Source organism: Heptranchias perlo, chromosome 45 (assembly GCF_035084215.1).
Source record: "Heptranchias perlo isolate sHepPer1 chromosome 45, sHepPer1.hap1, whole genome shotgun sequence".
Taxonomy (NCBI): domain Eukaryota; kingdom Metazoa; phylum Chordata; class Chondrichthyes; order Hexanchiformes; family Hexanchidae; genus Heptranchias; species Heptranchias perlo.
The window spans coordinates 3,131,857-3,158,020 of NC_090369.1; the positions used below are offsets into that span (position 1 = coordinate 3,131,857).

The 26,164-nt window shown below is 45.7% G+C and overlaps 1 protein-coding gene across 1 annotated transcript in view; it reads right to left on the reverse strand.

Annotated features, from left to right (window-relative positions):
• LOC137306817 (IQ motif and SEC7 domain-containing protein 3) overlaps window positions 1–26,164 on the reverse strand; it is a 95,134-nt gene that overhangs the window by 8,649 nt on the left and 60,321 nt on the right. Inside the window, exon 3 of the mRNA XM_067976215.1 lies at window positions 387–473. Within this exon, the coding sequence (XP_067832316.1) occupies window positions 387–473 (87 nt within the window). The remainder of the gene's footprint in view (window positions 1–386; window positions 474–26,164) is intronic.

Sequence of the window (26,164 nt, forward strand, 5' to 3'; positions counted from 1 at the left end):
AGTTCCTATGATGTCTGACACTTAGTGACACTGGTATTTCCCACCCCCATCCCCCTAAAAGCAAAATGGGCCAGGCCATTCCAGAAAACAGACGCAATACCCCTCCTTCCCTTTTAATGTTTAGCTTGATGAGAGAAAGTGCAAATGGGTGTGGGGGAGGGGTGTAGATTTATCTGTGAGGGGAGGAGCTGGGGGTGGGGGAGGAGGAAGAAGGAGAATCGGATCCATTTGGATCCAAAACCCTTTGCACAGAAGAAAATGGCGGCCTTTTCAGTACCCGGACGGGGACGCTAAGAGAGTGCTATGAAACAGCAGAGAAGTGGGTAGGTGGGTGGGGAGTGCAGGGGTGGGCGGGCAGAGGAAGCGGGTGTGTAAACTACGCTTACCTGCAGTCTGTGTGTCTCGCGGGATTACCTAGATGGGTGTTGTGCAATGGAGCAGGGCAGCAAAACTGGTGGAGAGTATTTAGAGACCTACAGTGCAAGAAGAAAATACATAGAGTCAAAGACCAGAACCAACAAAAAAAAAACACAGGCAAGAGGGCGAAAATAAAAACAAAAAAAGCAGAGAAAATAAAATAAAGCGAAAAAACGAAAACACAGAAACTGAAAGTAAGCATCAGAACTTAAAAAGGGAGGAGATACTGAGCCAAGGGCCTCGCTCGCCCCTCTCCCTCTGACATACAACTCAACAATCTCGCAAGGACCACCTTAATAGATAAGACAGCATACAGTCTGAGTCAAGGAGAGATGGGGGCAAAAAAAAGTATGTATTTTTAATTAAAAACAAATAGCCGACACTTAAGAAAATTCAATAGAACTCCCCAACAATTTTGCTGATTCGTTTTAATACTGGGTGCAGAAATATATTCAGAAAAGAATGAATATTTCATTTTTTTTTAGCAGAGGGGAGGGGTTTGTTAAATTTATTTCAAGTGAGGAGGATATAATTATGCAGCGGGGGACATGATTCAGGTTGCAGTCTTGCTTGTGAGGAGTGAGGAGGGTCCCACTTTTGCATCCACCCCCAGCCTGCTCCCCCGCCTGCCAAGCTGCAGGATACAGGCAAGATCACGGAGGTAGCTTTGCCATAGCTGGGCATTGAGGAAGCTACTATTCAAGTTCTCTAGTCATTTGCACCAGACAGCTATTAAATATCAGCTTGGCTCAGTCAATAGCTTGCTTGCCTTTGAGTCAGTACATTGTGGGTTCTAGCCCCACTCCAAGAGACTTGAGCCCATCATCCAGGCTGACACTCCCCAGTGCAATACTGAGGGAGGGCTACACTGTCAGAGGTGCTGTCTTTCAGATGAGTTGTTAAGCCGATGCCCTATCTGCTTGGAGGATGTAAAAGATCCCATGCCCACTACTGGCAGAAGAGCAGGGGGTTCTCCTTAATGTACCTGGCCAACATTCCTGACACTTGCTGTGGAGGTTAACTTGGCTGTTCATTGCTGTTTTGAGGATTCTTGCTGTGCACAAAATGGCTGCCGCATTGAAAAAAGCAATTCTTTAAAAGACGTGATGAAGTGCTGTCTAAATACTAATCCTTTGTTGCCTAATATGTCTTTTCTTGTTCGGTTCCTGCTGTGAATTTCCAACATTCCTGCTTTATTTACGGACAGGAAGATGTTTACAAATTACAATAAAAGGCGGGGAGTGAGGGAGGTATCATTCATATCACGTATCATTTCACCCAAACACATTCTGCGTGTAACAACACCCAGCCTGTTTCTCCTACTATATCTAGTTAATCCAGCTCCCTTATACTGCCAGTCAGTAACCCCTCCCAAAGCACACTGTGTTACATAGAATTACACAGAATGTACAGCACAGAAACAGGCCATTTGGCCCAACAGGTCCATGCTAGTATTTATGCTCCACACGAGCCTCCTCCCTCCCTACTTCATGTAACCTTATCAGCATATTCTTCTATTCCTTTCTCTCTCATGTGTTTATCTAGCTTCCCCTTAAAGGCATCTATGTTAGTCGCCTCAACTACTCCTTGTGGTAGCAAATTCCGCATTCCAACCACTCTCTGGGTAAAGAAGTTTCTCCTGAATTCCCTATTGGATTTATAAGTGACTATCTTATTATTTATGGCCCCTCATTCTGGTCTCCCCCGCAGGTGGCCTCTATCAGGTCACCCCTCAGTCTTCTCTTTTCAAGAGAAAAGAGCCCCAGCCTGCTCAATCTTTCTTGATTGGTGTAACCTCTCAGTTCTGGTATCATTCTTGTAAATCTATTTTGCACCTTCTCCAGTGCCCCTATATCCTTTTTATAATATGGAGATCAGAACTGTTAACAGTTCTCCAAGTATGGTCTAACCAAGCTTCTATACAAGTTTAACATACTTTCTCTGCTTTTCAATTCTATCCCTCTAAAAATGAGCCCCAGTGCTTGGTTTGCCTTTTTTTATGGCCTTATTAACCTCCATCACTCCTTTTCGTGATTTGTGTATCTGTACCTCCAGATCCCTCTGCTCATCAACCCATTTAGACTCCTATTATCCTAGCAGTATGTGGCCCCCTTATTCGTCCTACCAAAATGTAATACCTCACACTTATCTATATTGAAATTCATTTGCCAATTACATGCCCATTCTGCAAGTTTATTAATATCTTCTTGTATTTTGTCATAGACTTCCTCGGTATTAACTATACCCCCCAAAATTTGGCGTGGTCCGTAAATTTTGAAATTGTATTTCCGATACCAGAGTCCAAATCGTTTATGTAAACGGTGAATAACAATAGTCCCAGCATCAATCTATGTGGAACACCACTTCCCACCTTTTGCCATTCTGAATAACTACCTTTAACCCCTACTCTCTGTTTTCTGTTTTGTAGCCAGCTTGCTATCCATCCGGACCAAGTGTTTTATCCTCTCTAAGTTTGATTAGTTTATCAATTATCTCCCCCCTTTCTATCTTAAATGTCTTTATATCTTTTTGATCTCTTCTTCTAATGTTATGCCCACCACGTTAGTTTCCCCAGTAAAAACTGAGGCAAAGTAATTACTTAATATTTCTGCCATTTCACAGTCATTAAACACAGAAAATAGGAGCAGGAGTAGGCCATTCGGCCCTTCGAGCCTGCTCCACCATTCAATATGATCATGGCTGATCCTCTATCTCAATACCATATTCCTGCTCTCTCCCCATACCCCTTGATGCCTTCTGTGTCCAGAATTGTGGCTACGAGAGCAGGTCAGAGGCTGGGTATTCTGCGGCGAGTGACTCACCTCCTGACTCCCCAAGGCCTTTCCACCATCTACAAGGCACAAGTCAGGAGTGTGATGGAATACTCTCCACTTGCCTGGATGAATGCAGCTCCAACAACACTCAAGAAGCTCGACACCATCCAGGACAAAGCAGCCCGCTTGATTGGCACCCCATCCACCATCCTAAACATTCATTCCCTTCACTACCGGTGCACTGTGGCTGCAGTGTGTACCATCCACAGGATGCACTGCAGCCACTCGCCAAGGCTTCTTCGACAGCACCTCCCAAACCCGCGACCTCTACCACCTAGAAGGACAAGAGAAGCAGGCACATGGGAACAACACCACCTGCACGTTCCCCTCCAAGTCACACACCATCCCGACTTGGAAATATATCGTCGTTCCTTCATCGTCGCTGGGTCAAAATCCTGGAACTCCCTTCCTAACAGCACTGTGGGAGAACCGTCACCACACAGACTGCAGCGGTTCAAGAAGGCGGCTCACCACCACCTTCTCAAGGGCAATTAGGGATGGGCAATAAATGCCGGCCTCGTCAGCGACGCCCACATCCTGTGAACGAATGAAAAAAAACATTCTATCTAGCTCCTTCTTAAATATATTCAGTGACTTGGCCTCCATAGCCTTCTGTGGTAGAGAATTCCACAGGTTCACCACCCTCTGAGTGAAGAAATTTCTCCTCCTCTCAGTCCTAAATGTCCTACCCTGTATCTTGAGACTATGACCCCTCGTTCTGGACCCCCCAGCCGGGGGAAACATCCTCCCTGCATTCAGTCTGTTCAGCCCTGTCAGAATTTTATATGTTTCGATGAGATCCCCTCTCATTCTTCTAAACTCTAGAGAATACAGGCCGAGTCGACCTAATCTCTCCTTGTACGACAGTCCTGCCATCCCAGGAATCAGTCTGGTGAACCTTCGTTGCACTCCCTCTATATATCCTTTCTTAGGTAAGGAGACCAAAACTGCACACAATACTCCAGGTGTGGTCTCACCAAGGCCCTGTATAACTGCAGTAAGACATCCTTGCTCCTGTACTCAAATCCTCTTGCAATGAAGGCCAACATACCATTTGCCTTTCTAACTGCTTGCTGCACCTGCATGTTTGCTTTCAGTGACTGGTGTACAAGGGCACCCAAGTCCCTTTGTAAATCAACATTTTCCAATCTATCACCATTTAAATAATACTCTGCCTTTCTGTTTTTCCTTCCAAAGTGGATAACTTCACGTTTATCCACATTATACTCCATCTGCCATGTATTTGCCCACTCACTCAACTTGTCTAAATCGCCTTGAAGCCTCATTGCATCCTCCTCACAACTCACGATCTCACCTAGTTTTGTGTCGTCAGCAAACTTGGAAATATTATATTTGGTTCCCTCATCCAAATCATTGATATATATTGTGAATAGCTGGGGCCCAAGCACTGATCCCTGCGGTACCCCACTAGTCACTGCCTGCCACCCTGAAAAAGACCCATTTATTCTTACTCTCTGTTTCCTGTCTGTTAACCAATTTTCAATCCATGCCAGTATATTACCACCAATCCAATGTGCTTTAATTTTGCACTCTTATGTGGGACTTTATCAAAGGCCTTCTGAAAATCCAAATAAACCGCATCCATTGGTTCTCCCATATCTATCCTACCAATTACATCCTCAAAAAACTCCAGTAGGTTTGTCAAACACGATTTTCCTTTCATAAATCCATGGTGACTTTGTCTAATCCCATTGATATTTTCTAAGTGTCCTGTTATCACATCCTTTGTAATAGACTCTATCATTTTCCCTACTACTGATGTTAGGCTAAACAGTCTGTAGTTCCCTGTTTTCTCTCCCCTCCTTTTTTAAATAGAGGGGTTACATTTGCCACCCTCCAATCTGCAGGAACTGTTCCATAATCTATAGAATTTTGGATGATGATAACTAATGCATCTACTATTTCCATGGCTACCTCTTTTAGTGCTCTGGGATGCAGATTATGCAGATTAACGGTGAGTTTATCGTGTGTATCCCTTAGTGGCTCTATCCCTATTCTAATTTTTCTTTTGTTAGTTATTTATGTGACTCTAGAATACTTTACTATTTCTTTTTATATACCTTGATAATTTAATTTCGTGGTTTCTCTTTGCATTTCTAATTGTTTTTTTTAACTTCTTTCCTAACCTTTTCGTATTCCCATTTGTCATCCTCTCCTTTGTTGTCTACGTACTTAGTGTATGCCTTTTTCTTTAGTTTCAATTTTGCCTATTTCTTTATTCATCCTTTGTGTATCATTACTGGCTAGTTTGTTCTTGCTTTTTTAGTGGGATATATTTCTCCTGGGCTGTATTGATCACCATTTTAAATGTTTCCCACTGCTGTTCTATTTCTTTGCTTATCAGTAAATTTTTCCAGTTTATTTTCCCTAATTCCATTCTGATTCCTTAAAAATTATCTTTTTTCCAATTTATTACCTTGGTCTTTGTCTTACTTATGTCCTTCTCAATTTTTATCTTAAACCATAGTATGTTGTGATTGCTAGTGCCTAGATGTTCCCCTATGCTTACTTCTCTTACTTGTTCTGGTTCATTTCCCATTACTAGATCCAGGAGTGCTTCCTCTCTTGTTGGGCTTTTTACATACTGTAAAGAATCTTACAACACCAGGTTATAGTCCAATAGTTTTATTTGAAAATCACAAGCTTTCGGAGATTATCTCCTTCGTCACATACTGGCTAAGAAAGGTGTCCAACACAGATTGTAAAAACTCCATTCCCTGTACCCCTTTACCTACCTCTTCTTGCCAGTTTATTTGGGGATAGTTAAAATCTCCCATGATTATTATTCAATGTCCTTTACACATTTCTCATATTTGCTTACATATTTCATCCTACGTCTCCTTTCCACTATTAGGTGGTCTGTAGCATACCTCTATTAGTGTGATTGATCCCCTCATCTTTTATTTTAATCCATATGGATTCTGTTTCTATCCTTCTGTTAGTTATGATCCTTTTTTATATTGTCATTATGTTATCTCTAATCAGTACAGCTAATTACTGACTGTATCTCTACAGATGTTAATCCAGCTCCTCACGCTGTCAATCAGTAACCCCATCCCCAGCATCCTTTGTTACTGACTGTATCTCTACTGATGTTAATCCAGCTCCCTCAAAGGGGTGTCACTGCAGTGGATCGGAGAGGGGACGACATAACTTGCTGAATAGCTTGTGATGCTGGAAAGGCAAAAGAATCTCAACGGAAGAAACAGATAAATAATTTCAAAGATTAAATGGTGATGGATCATTGGGTGGAGAGAAACTTGGAAAGGGTGCAGAGAGCTATGATGATTTGGATAGAATCCAGCTATAACTTGGCTTGTATTCCCTTCAGTTTAGAAAATTGAGGATTGATCTGATCAAGGTGTTTAAAATGTGAAAAGGGTTCGATAGGGTAGATACGGAGAAGTTATTTCCTCTGATGGGGAAATCAAGAACAAGGGGAGCACAACAGGATAACCAACTTTGGTTGCATGTATTCCTGGAGGTTTCATCATATGACCTGCTGCCTTCAACTGTCCCGCCCCACGCTCCCACCATTGGTCACCCAACATGCCCATTCTCACAGCACACCATCTTCCTATGCCAATTGGATTGTTCTTGACTATCACTCAAAACAACCTTTTTTCCCATCTTCCATATTTTTATAATTAATAAACAATAGTGTTCAAAGAAATCGAAAAAACAGTTTTTTTAATGCCGCTATGATTTTTCTCCTGGGTTGCTCGCAGCAGCGTTCTGGAGATTAATGATCAATTCCAGGAGACTCCAGGGCAATCCTGGAGGTTTGGTAACCTTAGGGCACAACCTTAAAATTAGAGCTCGGCAGTTCAGCATTGAAATCAGGAAGCACTTTTTCCACACAAAAGGCAGTGGAAATCCGGAACTCACTCCTCCAAAAAGTTGTGGTCACATGCGTGTATGTATACATGTATGCGCGTATGTCTAGGCATGTATTTGTGTGGGCATGCGTGTGTGTGTTGGGGGCATGCGTGTGTGGGCATGTGTGAGCATATGTGGGCATGCGTGTGCATGTCTGTGCAATCAGAAAATACACAGAAATCCCAGGATATTGTTTAACTGTTCATTGGCCAACACCTGGTGTGGAGTCTGGAGAACCAACAGCAGCAACAGCACAACAGCCCTTCAAAAGAGACAATCAGGACCTTTAGCAATGTTCCGAAGCATCTTTCCAAAAATGGGACAGAGTCTCCCTCAGGACTCTTTTTGTCAAAGGAGAGTCACCATCAGGACCTCTTTTATCAAGGAAGAGTCACCAACAGGACCCCTTTTAAAGAGCGAGTCTAGCCATCGGCAGAAATCAGGTGGGTAGACAGTTAAAATGCCCTGAGTTAGTTATCTGCCAGAAAGCCGTCCAGATCTCGCTGACACTGATTCTTACTCAGGCTCCTAAGCTGGCGGGGTCCTTCCTTAACTGTGCAGTTCGGGGGTCCAATGACGTCACGGGCCCCAACTGCGATTTCAACTTAGGCCTGAGCGGGGAAGTTGTTGCTGTGGCTCTCCCGCCAGGCTGACGAGAACATTTCTTACTTTCCTTTGTGGGGCCCGGAGGGAGTGTTTAGTCCTCCCCTGCCCCAGATTCCTCCCCTCCCCTTCCGTCCCACGTGAAACCCCTAGAATCCCCTTACCCACACCTGTCCGCGTACCCGTGGGTGGCTAAGGGCACCCCAGTTTTCCGCAGGCCAGTGCACAGGAACATTGGAAAAAAGACCAGGGTCCATCTAGTTCGCCTTCTACTATCCCGGCAGTCACATGATACAACGATAATGGAATTGTTGACTAATCATGGCAATTAATCTCTATCGTTTAGTCTACAACAGACTTAGACATGAAGCGAGGAAAAACCCAGTGGAGAGCTTTGGGAATCACAGGTCCAAAAATCACCTTTTTCCTCCCAAGCATACTGCACTTACCACATGTCATGTCTTAAATTACTCCGATACCAATCCCAAGATGTTATTTTCGGAAACAAACCTATCTAATTTGCATTTGAATCAGTACTTTCTGCATTCACCATCTCCCGAGGGAGCCTGTTCCATAGATTGACCACTCACTCACTGAAATATTGTTTCCGCAGATGAGTTTTGAATTTACCCCCCTTCGAGCGCAGGCCGTATTCTCTGGTTCTACTGTTCTGGACAAGGTGAAACAGCTAATGATTGACATTATCTAATCCCTTCAGAATCCTAAAAACAGCTGCTTTCTGCCCACTTCTCACCGGGAACGGGGAGGAAGTTAGCTGTAAATGTGGACCTGCAGTTAAAATCGCCATGGCCTCGTTTTGCTGCAGACAGGCGGGAAATTACCTAACACCTGCCAGAAACCCGCTGGCAGTCAGTTAGAGTTGACTCCACCTCTCTCAGATGCCACCTTTTAAGGATTAAAAGCCCAAGGGGGTAGAAATCTATCCTAGGCGGCAGTGCAAAGTGGGAGGGTATCGAATTGGCCACCCATTATACACCCTGTCCCATACTCGGTTCCACTGACATATAACGAGCAGACGATTCGATAACGCCTGCTTTGCCCTGCTGCCTAGGATCAGTTTTTATCCCCATGTCTCTCCAGAAATCTATCAATGGGTATTTCATATCAGCTGCCAGGGAACCAGGCTTCAAGCTCAGTTTTATGTTAAGGGTGAGTGCAGGGCAATAGTCTTTGTTTTCACACTTCAAGACGAATAGTGAAGTTTGTAATATACTGTAAATATCCTGTCTGCACTGAGCACTGTCCCTTTACCTGTTTAATGTTAAATAAATTGATCCTGTGATTTATAGCCTGAGCCGTGGTCTGATAGAGTGTATCCGCCCACCGAAGACAAGGAGATCACATGGCGCCACGTGGATATATTTCAATAAGCCAGAGTCCAGTGATAAATATTCTCTGTTTGACCTCTAGACTCGCTACATTTACCCAGATATTGGGTAAGGTAAAGGCACATTCAGTTTATAGGGGATGCAAAGACCACTTACGGGAGTGCCAAAGGACACTAAAACCCAAGGAGAATTTCTAGCGCAAGAACCCAAATTGGAGAAACACTAACCCACCAGGGCAGTGGTGTTACCGAAAGAAAGATGAGGTATAAATTAAAACAATGCCACAGCATATCTTCGTGAAACCAGAAAAAGAGACAAAGGACTTTGTTTAGCAATAATAAAATGTTATACACCAACAACTGCAGCTAATACCACAACCACCGTTTACAGTACAGAATAAGGAGAATATTACTCATTCACTCCTGATATCACTGCTCTGTGTACAGTACGAATAATGAGTGTTTTACCCCTTTACTCCTGATATCACTGCCCTGTGTACAGTACAAATAAGGAGTATATTACTCCTTTACTCCTGATATCACTGCCCTGTGTACAGTATGAATAAGGAGTATATTACCCCTTTACTCCTGATATCACTGTCCTGTGTACAGTACGAATAAGGAGTATATTACTCTTTTATTCCTGATAAGACTGTCCCCGTGTACAGTACAGAATAAGGAATACATTACTCTTTTACTCCTGATAACACTGTCCCTGTGTACAGTATCGAATAAGGAGTATATTACTCTTTTATTCCTGATAAGGCTGTCCTCATGTACAGTACAGAATAAAGAGTATATTACTATTTTATTCCTGATAAGACTGTCCCCGTGTACAGTACAGAATAAGGAGTATATTACTATTTTATTCCTGATAAGACTGTCCCCATGTACAGTACAGAATAAGGAGTAGATTACTATTTTATTCCTGATAAGACTGTCCCCATGTACAGTACAGAATAAGGAGTATATTACTATTTTATTCCTGATAAGACTGTCCCCATGTACAGTACAGAATAAGGAGTAGATTACTATTTTATTCCTGATAAGACTGTCTCCGTGTACAGTACAGAATAAGGAGTGTTGTTAATAGTTACAACCATGTATGTTGGGCCTATGGTTAGGAATTATTTTAAGGCCTGCACTCTGAGGCATACCTTTCAACACGAGGAGGATATTATGAGGGTGAATGCACATTGTGTAGCCACATTTACTGGAGATTCATGGGCTGCTCTAGGCTTGAAAGGCATTGGTCCGTGACAAACTCCACAATTAATATGCAATGACTTTCAACTCACCCTCATTTCTGAACAATCAGCTGCATTTTAATGACTTCTAGCATCTGTAGTTTTTTTTCCCTCACAGATGCTCCTTGACCTGAGCGTTTCAGTCAACTTCTGTTTTTATTTCAGATTTCCATCATCTGCAGTATTTGTTACTTACTGTTAACACGCTTATACGTCGTTCATGGGTACATTCCATTGAATCGTACAGCACAGAAGGAGGCCATTCAGCCCATCGTGCCTGCGCCACCTCCTTGAAAGAGCGGTCCAATTAGTCCCACCCCCCTACTCTTTCACCATAGTCCTGCAAATTTTTCCTCTTCAAGTATATATCCAATTCCCATTTGAAAGTTACTATTGAATGTGCTTCTGCCACCCTTTCAAGCCTCCTGCCAGTGCAAACAGTTCCTCCTTATTTACTCCATCAAAACCCCTCGTAATTATGAACACCTCTATTAAATCTCCCTTTAACCTTCTCTGCTCTAAGGAGAACAATCCCAGCTTCCCTAGTCTCTCCACGTAACTGATGTCCCCTATCCCTGATGCCATTCGAGTAATTCTCTTCTGCACCCTCTCCAAGGCCTTGACATCCTTCCTAAAGTGTGGTGCCCAGAATTGGACACAGTACTCTAGCCCAGTCGACCCTGCAAAGTCCTCCTCACTAATATCTGGGGACTTGTGCCTAAATTGGGAGAGCTGTCCCACAGACTAGTCAAGCAACAGCCTGACATAGCCATACTCACAGAATCATACCTTTCGGCCAACGTCCCAGACTCTTCCATCACCATCCCTGGGTATGTCCTGTCCCACCGGCAAGACAGACCGACCAGAGGTGGTGATACAGTGATATACAGTCAGGAGGGAGTGGCCCTGGCAGTCTTCAACATTGACTCTGGACCCCATGAAATCTTATGGTATCAGTTCAAACATGGGCAAGGAAACCTCCTGCTGATTACCACCTACCGCCCTCCCTCAGCTAATGAATCAGTCCTCCTCCATGTTGAGCACCACTTAGAGGAAGCACTGAGGGGACCAAGGGCACAAAATGTACTCTGGGTGGGGGACTTCAATGTCCATCACCAACAGTGGCTCGGTAGCACGACTGATCGAGCTGGCCGAGTCCTGAAGGACATAGCTGCCAGACTGGGCCTGCGGCAGGTGGTGAGCGAACCAACACGAGGGAAAAACCTACTTGACCTTATCCTCACCAATCTACCTCTCGCAGATGCATGTGTCCATGACAGTATTGGTAGGAGTGACCACCGCACAGTCCTCGTGAAGACGAAGTCCTGTCTTCGCACTGAGGAGACCATCCAATATGTTGTGTGGCACTATCACCGTACCAAATGGGATAGATTCAGAACAGATCTAGCAGCTCAAAACTGGGCATCCATGAGGCGCTGTGGGCCGTCAGCAGCAGCAGAATTGCATTCCAGCACAATCTGTAACCTCCTGGCCCGGCATATTCCTCACAGAAACCAGTCTTCAGCCAATTCGAATCACTCCACATGATATCAACAAACGGCTGAGTTCACTGGATACAACAAAGGCTATGGGCCCTGACAACATCCCGGCTGTAGTGCTGAAGACTTGTGCTCCAGAACTAGCCGCGCCTCTCGCCAAGCTGTTCCAGTACAGCTACAGCACTGGCATCTACCCGACAATGTGGAAAATTGGCCAGGTATGTCCTGTCCACAAAAAGCAGGACAAATCCAATCCGGCCAATTACCGTCCCATCAGCCTACTCTCAATGATCAGCAAAGTGATGGGAAGGTGTCGTCGACAATGCTATGAAGCGGCACTTACTCACCAATAACCTGCTCACTGATGCTCAGTTTGGGTTCCGCCAGGACCACTCGGCTCCAGACCTCATTACAGCCTTGGTCCAAAATTGGACAAAAGAGCTGGATTCCAGAGGTGAGGTGAGTTTGACTGCCCTTGACGTCAAGGCAGCATTTGACCGAGTGCAGTACCAAGGAGCCCTAGTAAAATTGAAGTCAATGGGAATCGGGGGGAAACTCTCCAGTGGCTGGAGATGGTAGTGGTTGTTGGAGGCCAATCATCTCAGCCCCACGACATTGCTGCAGGAGTTCCTCAGGGCAGTGTCTTAGGCCCAACCATCTTCAGCTGCTTCATCAATGACCTTCCCTCCAACATAAGGTCAGAAATTGGAATGTTCGCTGATGATTGCACAGTGTTCAGTTCCATTCGCAACCCCTCAGATAATGAAGCAGTCCATGCCCACATGCTGCAAGACCTGGACAACATCCAGGCTTGGGCTCATAAGTGGCAAGTAACATTCACTCCAGACAAGTGCCAGGCAATGACCATCTCCAACAAGAGAGAGTCTAACCACCTCCCCTTGACATTCAACGGCATTACCATTGCCAAATCCCCCACCATCAACATCCTGGGGGTCACCATTGACCAGAAACTTAACTGGACCAGCCATATAAATATTGTGGCTACAAGAGCAGGTCAGAGGCTGGGTATTCTGCGGCGAGTGACTCACCACCTCACTCCCCAAAGCCTTTCCACCATCTACAAGGCACAAGTCAGGAGTGTGATGGAATACTCTCCACTTGCCTGGATGAGTGCAGCTCCAACAACACTCAAGAAGCTCGACACCATCCAGGACAAAGCAGCCCGCTTGATTGGCACCCCATCCACCATCCTAAACATTCACTCCCTTCACCACCGGCACACCGTGGCTGCAGTGTGTACCATCCACAGGATGCACTGCAGCAACTCGTCAAGGCTTCTTTGACAGCACCTCCCAAACCCGCGACCTGTACCACCTAGAAGGACAAGGGCAGCAGGCACATGGGAACAACACCACCTGCACGTTCCCCTGCAAGCCACACACCATCCCGAGTTGGAAATATATCGCCGTTCCTTCATCATCGCTGGGTCAAAATCCTGGAACTCCGTTCCTAACAGCACTGTGGGAGAACCTTCACCACACGGACTGCAGTGGTTCAAGAAGGCGGCTCACCACCACTTTCTCAAGGGAAATTAGGGATGGGCAATAAATTCTGGCCTTGCCAGCGACGCCCACATCCCATGAACGGATAAAAAGAAAGCTGAGGCCTATCCAGTGATTTATAAAGATTTACCATAACTTCCTTGTATTTGTACTCTATGTCTCTACTTATAAAGCCCAAGAATCCCGTATGCCTTATCAACTTGTCCGGCCACCTTCGAAGATTTCTGTATGTATTGTTTGCTATGCAGCAGCCAGCATGTGTTACATTATTGTTGTAGGGGCTCTCTAACACACACCTTCTAGAAGCCAATAAAAAAAATTGCTTATTTCACCATCTCAGAGGAGATCTCTGAGAATTTCCAAATTCTTTCAGTGAAGACATGCATCCTTCCCCCACTTCCACAACCTAGCATTGGCTCCGACACCTTTGCAACAACGGAACCTGGTTTGCTATGAGCAACTTCACAGAGGATCTGCTAAAATATGCACATACAGGTCTCGCATCTATCGATCACAGTCCACGCACCAACCTCCAGAAGACATACTTAAAAAATGTCATACTTCATTCCAGATGTAGATCATCCCTAAAACAAACAAAGAGCCAGTTCTTCACGCTGGGTGCATTTGACTTGCAGCCGGAAGTTTATTAGCAGTTACAATTGCTCTCTGACTAACCTCATAACTTTACAAGTTGCTCCAGTTACCTGGATTTGTCTGTTTAGAACTCTTTCTAAACATGTATCAGCTTAGTGGTAGTGCTCTTGCCTCTGAGTCAGAAGGTCGTGGGTTCAAGCTCCACTTCCAGAGACTTGAGCACAAAATCCAGGCTGACACTCCCAGTGCGGTACTGAGGGAGCACTATACCGTCGGGGTGTCGTCTTTCGGAGATTAAACCAAGGCCCCACCTGACCTTGCAGGTAGATGTAAAAGATCCCACGGCACTATTCGAAGAAGAGCAGCAGAGTTCTCCCTGGTGTCCTGGCCCACATTTATCCCTCAACCAACACATAAAACAGATTATTTGTCTCATTGCTGTTTGTGGGACCTTGCTGTGTGTAAACTGGCTGCCTTGTTTCCTACATTACAACAGTGACCACACTTCATTGGCTTGAAACGCTTTGGGACGTCCTGAAAGGCGCTATATGAACGCAAGTCTTTCTTGCTGTGTACAAAATGTCTATCTAGCTTGCATAAGTAACAGTCATCTTCAAAGTAATTCATTCTATGTTAAGTGCTTTGAGGTATTTCTGAGTAACGTGATCAAGGTGGTATTTTTACAAGCAAATACACTCGCCACTGGTTGAGAAACGTAACCTCCCACATTGGATGCAATGCAGAAACAGCACCACCAGAGGGCAGCCAGCTAACACAACAGGAAACATACACGCTGCAGTCATTCAGATCTAATAAACAAATTACAGCAGGTGAAAATCCTTTTCGGGCATTATTGAGGTGATTTTTTTTTGCAATATAGAATTTGGTTTGAGCAATATCATTTATGAAGAATGGATATTAACATCATACGTACACGTCAAACACGCCAGGGCAGGTGCAGCATGGGGCTAGATATAGAGGACAGCTCCTTCTACACCAGCCCATCAAACATTCCCAGAGCAGGTACAGAACGGGTTAGATACAGAGTAAAGCTCCCTCTACACTGTCCCGTCAAACACTCCCAGGGCAGATACAGCACAGTTCAGATACAGAGTAAAGTTCTCTTCACATTGTCCTGTATGTAATATACTGGTAAGTCCAGATATCAAGCCCTCTATTTAAAACTGGGACTGCAGCTCGACGTTTTAGGGCCCCCACTGCCTCTCATTACCCAAAAGCCAACACAGAGCCCACCAGACCTGAGCTGCCGCTGTTGGCTCAAGCAGGCACCATGAGCCTGGTGGTAGCTGAGTGTCTCAAGCAGTGATCTTTGCCTCACTCCCACTTGAGAAATACCGTGGCTCCTCTTAGTGCCCGTTAAAGCAGAACACAAACATCCCATAATATTACTGAAATTCCCTTCACCAGATTTTGATGCCGATGTCAAATTTACTGATTCCTATCTTTCTCCCCACTAACCACTCCCCTCTTCTGAAACCGTTCCCTGCTGGCTGGGTACAGGTCCAACAGGCACCGCTCGATACCTTGGACAAGTGGCCATTGTTCACACGGGAGCCCAGACTCCGAAGGGGGTCATTTCAAGCTAACCAGCCCGGTGGGCAGCTGACGGGATCCGGTAGGCCGCCCAATATGACTTTCCATGGAGTTCGATTCGCCGCCAGGAGGATTTGGCTAAAATCAACGCACCACCCCCCCCCCGCCATGTGTCAGCTCCTCCCTGCCAACCGTGGGTAGTAGGTCCTTCCACTGCCACGCTCTCACTCTGCTCCCTCCGGCCTTTGCTGCGGACTTCCCCACCTTCCATCACCACCACCTCATTCCACCACCTTTTTTTTTATTCGTTCACGGGATGTGGGCGTCGCTGGCGAGGCCGGCATTTATTGCCCATTCCTAATTGCCCTTGAGAAGGTGGTGGTGAGCCGCTTTCTTGAACCGCTGCAGTCTGCATGGTGAAGGTTCTCCCACAGTGCTGTTAGGAAGGGAGTTCCAGGATTTTGACCAAGCAACGATGAAGGAACGGCGATATATTTCCAAGTCGGGATGATGTGTGACTTGGAGGGGAACGTGCGGGTGGTGTTGTTCCCATGTACCTGCTGCTCTTGTCCTTCTAAGTGGTACAGGTCACGGGTTTGGGAGGTGCTGTTGAAGAAGCCTTGGCGAGTTGCTGCAGTGCATCCTGTGGATGGTACACACTGCAGCCACGGTGCGCCGGTGGTGAAGGGAGTGAATGTTTAGGATGGTGGATGGGGTGCCAATCAAGCGGGCTGCTTTGTCCTGGATGGTGTCGAGCTTCTTGAGTGTTGTTGGAGCTGCACTCATCCAGGCAAGTGGAGAGTATTCCATCACTCTCCTGACTTAAGCCTTGTAGATGGTGGAAAGGCTTTGGGGAGTCAGGAGGTGAGTCACTCGCCACAGAATACCCAGCCTCTGATCTGCTCTTGTAGCCACAGTATTGATATGGCTGGTCCAGTTAAGTTTCTGGTCAATGGTGACCCCCAGGATGTTGATGGTAGGGGATTCGGCGATGATAATGCCGTTGAATGTCAAGGCAAAGTGGTTAGACTCTCTCTTGTTGGAGATTGTCATTGCCTGGCACTTGTCTGGCGTGAATGTTACTTGCCACTTATGAGCCCAAGCCTGGATGTTGTCCAGGTCTTGCTGAATGCAGACTCAGACTGCTTCATTATTTGAGGGGTTGCGAATGGAACTGAACACTGTGCAATCATCAGCGAACATCCCCATTTCTAACCTTATGGTGGAGGGAAGGTCATTAATAAAGCAGCTGAAGATGGTTGGGCCTAGGACACTGCCCTGGGGCTGAGATGATTGGCCTCCAACAACCACCACCATCTTCCTTTGTGCTAGGTATGACTCCAGCCACTGGAGAGTTTCCCCCTGATTCCCACTGACTTCAATTTTACTAGGCCTCCTTGGTGCCACACTCGGTCAAATGCTGCCTTGATGTCAAGGGCAGTCACTCTCACCTCATTTCTGGAATTCAGCTCTTTTGTCCATTTTTGGACCAGGCTGTAATGAGGTCTGGCGCCGAGTGGTCCTGGCGGAACCCAAACTGAGCATCAGTGAGCAGGTTATTGGTGAGTAAGTGCCGCTTGATAGCATTGTCGACGACACCTTCCATCACTTTGTTGATCATTGAGAGTAGACTGATTGGGCGGTAATTGGCCGGATTGGATTTGTCCTGCTTTTTGTGGACAGGACATACCTGGCCAATTTTCCACATTGTCGGGTAGATGCCAGTGCTGTAGCTGTACTGGAACAGCTTGGCTAGAGGCGCAGCTAATTCTGGAGCACAAGTCTTCAGCACTACAGCCGGGATGTTGTCGGGGCCCATAGCCTTTGCTGTATCCAGTGCACTCAGCCGTTTCTTGATATCACTTGGAATGAATCGAATTGGCTGAAGACTGGCTTCTGTGATGGTGGGGATATCGGGAGGAGGCCGAGATGGATCGTCCATTCGGCACTTCTGGCTGAAGATGGTCGCAAACGCTTCAGCCTTGTCTTTTGCACTCATGTGCTGGACTCCGCCATCATTGAGGATGGGGATGTTTGCAGAGCCTCCTCCTCCCATTAGTTGTTTAATTGTCCACCACCATTCACGACTGGATGTGGCAGGACTGCAGAGCTTTGATCTGATCTGTTAGTTGTGGAATCGCTTAGCTCTGTCTACGCATGTTGCTTCCGCTGTTTAGCATGCATGTAGTCCTGAGTTGTAGCTTCACCAGGTTGGCACCTCATTTTTAATTATGCCTGGTGCTGCTCCTGGCATGCTCTTCTGCACTCTTCACTTAACCAGGGTTGATCCCCTGGCTTGTTGGTAATGGTAGAGTGAGGAATATGCCGGGCCATAAGGTTACAGATTGTGCTGGAATACAATTCTGCTGCTGCTGATGGCCTACAGCGCCTCATGGATGCCCAGTTTTGAGCTGCTAGATCTGTTCTGAATCTATCCCATTTCGCACGGTGATAGTGCCACACAACACGTTGGATGGTGTCCTCAGTGCGAAGACAGGACTTCATCTCCACGAGGACTGTGCGATGGTCACTCCTACCAATACTGTCATGGACAGATGTATTTGCGACAGGTAGATTGGTGAGGACGAGGTCAAGTAAGTTTTTCCCTCGTGTTGGTTCGCTCACCACCTGCCGCAAGCCCAGTCTGGCAGCTATGTCCTTCAGGACTCAGCCAGCTCGGTCAGTAGTGGTGCTATCGAGCCACTCTTGGTGATGGACATTGAAGTCCCCCACCCAGAGTACATTCTATGCCCTTGCTACCCTCAGTGCTTCCTCAAAGTGGTGTTCAACATGGAGGAGGACTGCTTCATCAGCTGAGGGAGAGCGGTAGGTGGTAATCAGCAGGAGGTTTCCTTGCCCATGTTTGACCTGATGCCATGAGATTTCATGGGGTCCAGAGTGAATGTTGAGGACTCCCAGGGCCACTCCCTCCTGACTGTATATCACCTCCTGCTTACCCTCCCCTGAAGTATCTCATGGCATTAAAGGCGCTACGGTTGAGGGCGTGCGGAGGGGGTGGGCATCCTGGCTGAGCCCAATCATGCTCTCCCCGATGCCCACACCCGAGCTATCCAGCGGGGTTTTGGCCGTGGGGTAGCGATCAGAAGCTGAGTTTTTTTCTCTCTTCACCTAACCCCTGGGCGCTGAGGCCAATTGTAGCTCACCTACTCTGGCTGGGATCAGCTAACTCAATACAGACCAAGGGATGGAACATGGAATGTTTCTTGATCTGTCTGGCTCAGTACCACACCAGGTGGGGTATTTAGCATGCCGGACGAGGGGGGAGGGAGGAGGGTGGAGGGAAGGGAAGGGTAAAGGGAGGTCAGCAGCATTTGCAATTTTAAAATTCTGTTTTGCACAGGGGAATACTGGAGCTAAAAAGCCCTAAACTACCTAGACTTGGTTAAAGAATCCAGCAAAAAAAATTGCTGGTTCATTAAAGATTTACAAATTTTAACAGACCTTTCAGTCAAAGAGAATATACAATGAACATTATAAAAAAGCTTTGGAATCCAGTGTACAGATATCTCCCTGAGGGAGAGGGACTAAGAGACACCAGTCAGTATATGGGTATCGCCCTGAGGAAGAGGGAGTTAGAGCCCCAGTCAGTGTATAGATATGTCCCTGAGGGAGGGACTGAGAGATATCAGTTCTGTACAGATATGACCCTGAGAGGGAGGGGACTGAGTGACAAAGGTCAGTGTACAAATATCTCCCTCAGAAGGAGGGACTGAGAGACACCAGTCGGGTACAGATATCTCCCTGAGGGAGAGGGACCCGAAGACACCAGTCAGAGCAAAAAAATCTCTGAGGGAGAGGGACTGAGAGACTCCAATCAATGTACAGATATCTCCCTGAAAGGGAGGGACTGAGAGACTGAGGGTTCAGAGTTGTTGAACTGGAGTCCGAGCTGCAGACACTCGATGCATCAGGGAGGGGGAGAGTTATCTGGACACTTTGATCCAGGAGGCAGTCACACCCGTTAGCTTAGGTAGTAATTAAGAGTTGGTCAGTGGTCAGAGACAGGAGAATGTGACTGCGAGTCAGGCAGGTCTGGGGACCCAGGATGCAGTGATGGAGGAGCCTCAGCCCTTGACCTTGTCCAACAGGTAAGAGGTACTTGCTACCTGTATGGATGAGAACAAGGACTGCAGGGAGGATGGGCAAACGGACCTCGGCACCGTGGTACAGGAGGTCATTCAAGTGGGGGGAGTAAAAAGGAATGTGGGGGTGGTGGGGGATAGTATAGTCAGGGGGATAGATACTGTTCTCTGCAGCCACGACTGGGAATCCCAAAGGCTGTGTTGCCTGCCCGGTGCCAGGGTTAAGGATATCTCCTCGCGGCTGGAAAAGAACTAGGAGCATGAGGCGCTTTATCGGAATGCACAAAGCATTTGTAACAAGATAGACGAATTAATGGCACAGATAGAGATAAATGGGTTTGATCTAATAGCCTTTACAGAGACGTGGCTGCAAGGTGACCAAGGTTGGGAACTAAATATTCCAGGGTGCTTGACGTTTCGAAAAGACAGAAAAAATGGAAAAGGAGGGGAGGTGGCATGATAATAAAGGATGACATAAGGACAGTAATGAGAAAGGATCTTGGCTCGGAAGATCAGGAAGTAGAATCAGTATAGAAACATAGAAGCATAGAAAATAGAAGCAAGAGTAGGTCATTCGGCCCTTCGGGCCTGCTCCGCCATTCAAAATGATCATGGCTGATCGTCTAACTCAGTACCCTGTTCCTGCTTTTTCCCCATATCTCTTGATCCCTTTAGCATTAAGAAATATATCTATCTCCTTCTTGAATACATCTAATGACTTGGCCTACACTGCCTTCTATGGTAGAGAATTCCACAGGTTCACCACCCTCTGAGAGAAGAAATTTCTCCTCATCTCGGTTCTAAATGGCATACCCCGTATCCTGAGACTGTGATCCCCGGTTCTGGGCTCCCCAGCCATCGGGAACATCCTCCCTGCATCTAGTCTGTCTAGTCCTGTATGGGTGGAGATAAGAAATAACAAGGGGCGGAATATACTGGTGGGAATAGTTTATAGGCCCGCTAACAGCAGCTATACTGTTGGACAGAGATTGACATTAAGCAAGAAATAATAGGAGCTTGTAACAAAAGGTAATGCAATAATCGTTGGGGACTTTAATCTTCATATAGACTGGACAAATCAAATTGGCAAAGGTAGTTTAGAGGACGAGCTCGTGGAATGCATTCGAGACTGTTTCCTAGAACAATAGGGAACGGGCTATTTTAGATCTTGTCTTGTGTAATGAGACAGTGTTAATTAGTAATCTCAAAGTAAGGGATCCTCTGGGGAAGAGTGATCATAAAATGATAACATTTTAGATTGAGCTCGAGAGTTACGTACTTAAGTCCGAAACTAGAGTCTTAAACTTAAATAAAGCTAATTACATGGGTATGAGGGGCGAGTTGGCTAAGGTACATTGGGAAATTAGATTAAAATGTATGATGTTAGATAAGCAATGGCAAACATTTAAAGAAATATTTCAAAATTCTCAACGAATATATATTTCATTGAGATATAAAACTCCACAGGAAAAGTGATCCATCCGTGGCTAACTAAAGAGGTTAAGGATAGTATTAGATTAAAAGAAGAGGCTTATAAGGTTACGAAGAGTAGTCAGCCTTAGGATTGGGAGAGTTTTAGAAACCAGCAAAGGATGACCAAAAAATTGATAGAGGGAGAAAATAGAATATGAGAGTAAACTAGTAAGAAAAATAAAAATAGATTTTAAGAGGAAGGGAGTAACGAAAGTAAATGTGGGTCCCTTAGAGGCTGAGACAGGAGAAATTATAATGAGGAATAAGGAAATAGCAGAGACGTTGAACAAATATTTTGTATCTGTCTTCACAGTAGAAGACACAAAAAACATACCAGAAATAGTGGGGAACCAAGGGTCTAATGAGAATGAGGAACTTAAAATAATTAATAAGAACGTAAGAAATAGGAGCAGGAGTAGGCCAATCGGCCCCTCGAGCCTGCTCCGCCATTCAATAAGATCATGGCTGATCTGATCCTAACCTCAAATTTAAATTCATGTCCAATTTCCTGCCCGCTCCCCGTAACCCCTAATTCCCTTTACTTCTAGGAAACTGTCTATTTCTGTTTTATATTTATTTCATGATGTAGCTTCCACAGCTTCCTGGGGCAGCAAATTCCACAGACCTATTACCCTCTGAGTGAAGAAGTTTGTCCTCATCTCAGTTTTGAAAGAGCAGCCCCTTATTCTAAGATTATGCCCCCTCGTTCGAGTTTCACCCATCCTTGGGAACATCCTTACCGCATCCACCCGATCAAGCCCCTTCACAATCTTATATGTTTCAATAAGATCGCCTCTCATTCTTCTGAACTCCAATGAGTAGAGTCCCAATCTCCTCAACCTCTCCTCATATGTCCGCCCCCTCATTCCCGGGATTAACCGAGTGAACCTTCTTTGTACTGCCTCGAGAGCAAGTATGTCTTTTCTTAAGTATGGGAGTAAATTTAGTAAAGAAAAAGTATTGGAGAAGTTAATGGGACTAAAAGCCAACAAATCCCCTGGACCTGATGGCCTACATCCGAGGGTTCTAAAAGAGGTGGCTGCAGAGATAGTGGATGCATTGGTTGTGAGCTTCCAAAATTCCCCAGATTCCAGAATGTTCCCAGCGAATTGGAAGGTAGCAAATGTAACCCCGCTATTCAAGAAAGGAGGGAGAGAGAAAACAGGGAACTACAGGCCAATTAGCCTAACATCGGTTGTCGGGAAAATGCTGGACTCCATTATTAAGGAAGTGGTAACAAGGCACTTAGAAAATCATAATATAATTAGGCAGAGTCAGCATGGTTTTATGAAAGGGACAAATGTAAGGAATCTTACAACCTTTTCTGTGGCACCTTATCGAATGTATTTTGAAAATCAAAATATACTACATCCACTGGTTCCCCTTTATCTACCCTGCTAGTTACATCCTCAAAAAAATCTAATAGATTTGTCAAACGCTTGTGATTTTAAAATAAATTTGTTGGACTATAACCTGGTGTTGTAAGATTCCTTACATTTGTCCACCCCAGTCCATCACCGGCATCTCCACATTATGAAAGGGAAGTAGCGTTTGACAAATCTATTAGATTTTTTTGAGGATGTAACTAGCAGGGTAGATAAAGGGGAACCAGTGGATGTAGTATATTTTGATTTTCAAAATACATTCGATAAGGTGCCACAGAAAAGGTTGTTACATAAGATAAGGGCTCATAGGGTTGGGAGTAATAAAAGAGCATGGATAAAGGACTGGTTAACGGACAGAAAACAGAGAGTAGGAATAAACGGGTCATTTTCAGGTTGGCAGGCTGTAACTAGTAGGTGCCGCAAGGATCAGTGCTTAGGCCTCAGCTATTTACAATCTATATTACTGACTTAGATGAAGGGACCAAGTGTAATGTATCCAAGTCTGCTGACGATACAAAGTTAGGTGGAAAAGTAAGCTGTGAGGAGGACACAAAGGGCGCTAAATTGGGCCGTGTTGTTTCGGCGCTACGCAGCCCTCCAGATATCCAAGATGGTATCTTAGCTGCGCACGCACATTTCCAGCGTGGCATGCGCTGGACACCATCTTGAATTAGGAGTTAGCGCATGCGCAAATACCGAATGCCGGAAGCATGTAAAGTAAGGAGAAAATGGATATAATCAATGTGCAACGCTGATTTAAAGTGATAGACACTATTTTGGCACTTAACGCTCAACTCAACACATTGTCTTAACCACGACCATCTGAACATGTCTTATAGTGCTTGGAGGACCCCCCACCAGCGCTATTTAAAGGGACCATGCAGGACTTACAGGTTAGTGGCTGGATTATTGCTTCTGGCTGCTAAGACATTTGTAACTGTTTTTGGAGGTCTCCTAGACTTGAATATTAGGACGCAGGGACATAGCCTAACATTTAGAGCCAGGACGTGCAGGAGTGAAGTTAGGAAACGCTTCTACACGCAAAGGGTGCGAGAAGTTTGGAACCCTCTTCTGCAAACGGCAGTTGATGCTAGCTCAATTGTGAATTCTAAATCTGAGATTGATAGATTTCTGTGAACCAAGGGATATGGGGCTACGGCGGGTATATGGAGTTAGGTCACAGTTCCGCCATGATCTCATTGAATGGCGCAACAGACTCGAGGGGCTAAATGCCACTGCCACTTGCTGCCTCCTGATATGCGCCACCTTCACCTGCAAGAAAGCAGGATGTATCTGGGTGATGGGCCTGTCATGGTTGAATAGCTGTCAGTGTGTGTGACCTGTTAGTTGTGGTAGGCAGCTTGCAATGGTGGCAATGTGTGAGTGTGGGAGGAAGCATCTGATTGGAAGAATTGAGTATTGATGGAAAGAGTTTGTTGGTATGTGGGTGATGGGGTGTGGAGTGTGGAGCAGTGGATGCGGCTAGTGGTGCAGTTGGTAGAAGACGCCAGTTGACAGTTGATCTCACTCACCTCGACCACTCGTGTCAAAGCATTGAACTTCTTCCTGCACTGCACCCATGTTTGTGGTGCTATGTGCTAGGCATTGACTTTGTCCCCCGTTGCCTCCCACTGCCTTTTGGACATATATCTGGAGGGCCTCATGCCTCCCCCACCCCAGCAGATATAGGATGCCCCTCCTTCTGTCCACCTCTTGCACCAAGGCCTCTAGTGCATCAGCAGAGAACATTGGTGCACGATCTCTCTCCCAGGTCTGGTACTAACTCAGATCGGCAGATTGGTGAGGTCTGGCATGCAGATTGGAGGATGTGGGATTTAGTAGTGCGCAAACTATATTCAACGTTTTAATATAACTCATCAGTGTGTAAACATAGGGATGGGGCCTGCATCTGTGTTTTACGTGTGCGATGTCTGATCTCCATTTAGACTCCGTGCAGACAGCAAATAACAGCTACCAGCTCCCTTTAAGAGATTTTAAGACACATCCTCCCTTTAAGAGATTGGGGCTCCCCCTGCTCGTGGGAAGTGCGAATTGCATTGAATCCTCGTGTCAACGCTGATTTCCAACGCTGCTTGAAGATAAGTCCTCAGGCCTCACGGAAGTCTCGTCCTGCCTGCACAGGGGCCATTGGGCGCGGGTTAATAGCAAATCATGCTACCTATCCCCAATAATAGGCCTTATCGAATTTTTCCCCCAAAGAGTCTGCAAAGGGATATAGATACACTAAGTGAGTGGGCAAGAAGGCAGCAGGTGGAATATAATGTAGGGAGATGTGAGGTTATTCATTTTGGTAGGAAGAATAGAAAAATGAAATATATCTTAAATGGTGAGAAACTATTAAATGTTGGTGTTCAGAAAGACTTGAGTGTCCTTGTACACGAAACACAGTAAGTTAACATGTAGGTACAGCAATTAGGAAGACAAATGGTACGTTGGCCTTTATTGCAAGGGGTTTGGAATACGAGAGTAAGGAAGTCTTGTTACAATTGTACAGGACGTCGGTGAGACCACACCTGGAGTATTGTGTACAGTTTTGATCTCCTTACCTAAGGAAGGATATACTTGCCTTAGAAGCGGTGCAATGAAGGTTCACTAGATTGATTCCTGGGATGAGAGGGTTGTCCTTTGAGGAGAGATTGAGTAGAATGGGCCAATACTCTCTGGAGCTTAAAAGAATGAGAGGTGATCTCATTGAAACATGTAAAATTCTGAGAGGGCTTGACAGGGTGGATGTAGAGAGGCTGTTTCCCCTGGCTGGAGAGTCTAGAAATAGGGAACATAGTCTCAGGATAAGGGGTGGGCCATTTAGGACTGAGATGAGGAGGAAATCCTTCACTCAGAGGGTTGTGAATCTTTGGAATTCTCTACCCCAGAGGGCTGTGGATGCTTAGTCGTTGAGTATATTCAAGGCTGAGATCGATAGATTTTGGACTCTAAAGGAATCAAGGGATATGGGGATCGGGCGGGAAAGTGGAGTTGAGGTCGAAGATCAGCCATGATCTTATTGAATGGCAGAGCAGGCTCGAGGGGGCGTACAGCCTACCCCTGCTCCTATTTCTTATGTTCTTAGACCCCAGTGAATGGACAGATATCTCCCTGAGAGAGAGAGACTGAGAGACCCCACTCAGTGTACAGATATCTCTCTTCACAGGATGTGATAGTTGAGAACGCGCAGTCCGTTTAACATCCAAATGGTCTCCGAGGTTGGTAACCCTTCTGCAGACACTGCTCTATTGGTAATCAAATGACATTAGTGCAAGAAGCAGGCCTCGCGTACCACATAAGTTCACTCCTCCAAAAGACTCAAGTAATTCTCAGATCTATGTCTTCTATACGCTAGCCGATCCCTCCCTCACATCCAGTCTCCAACAGGAGTAGGCCATTCAGCCCTTCGAGCCTGTTCGGCCATTCAATGAGATCATGGCTGATCTGTATCCTAACTCCATCCACCCGACTTGGCTCCATATCCCTTAATACCCTTGGCTAGCAAAAATCTATCAATCTCAGATTTAAAATTATTAATTGAACTAGCATCTACTGTTTTTTGTGGAAGAGTTCCACACTTCTACCACCCTTTTCCCTTTGGATTTTCAGAAGGCTTTTGATAAGGTCCCACACAAGAGGTTAGTGTGCAAAATTAAAGCAAATGGGATTGGGGGGAAT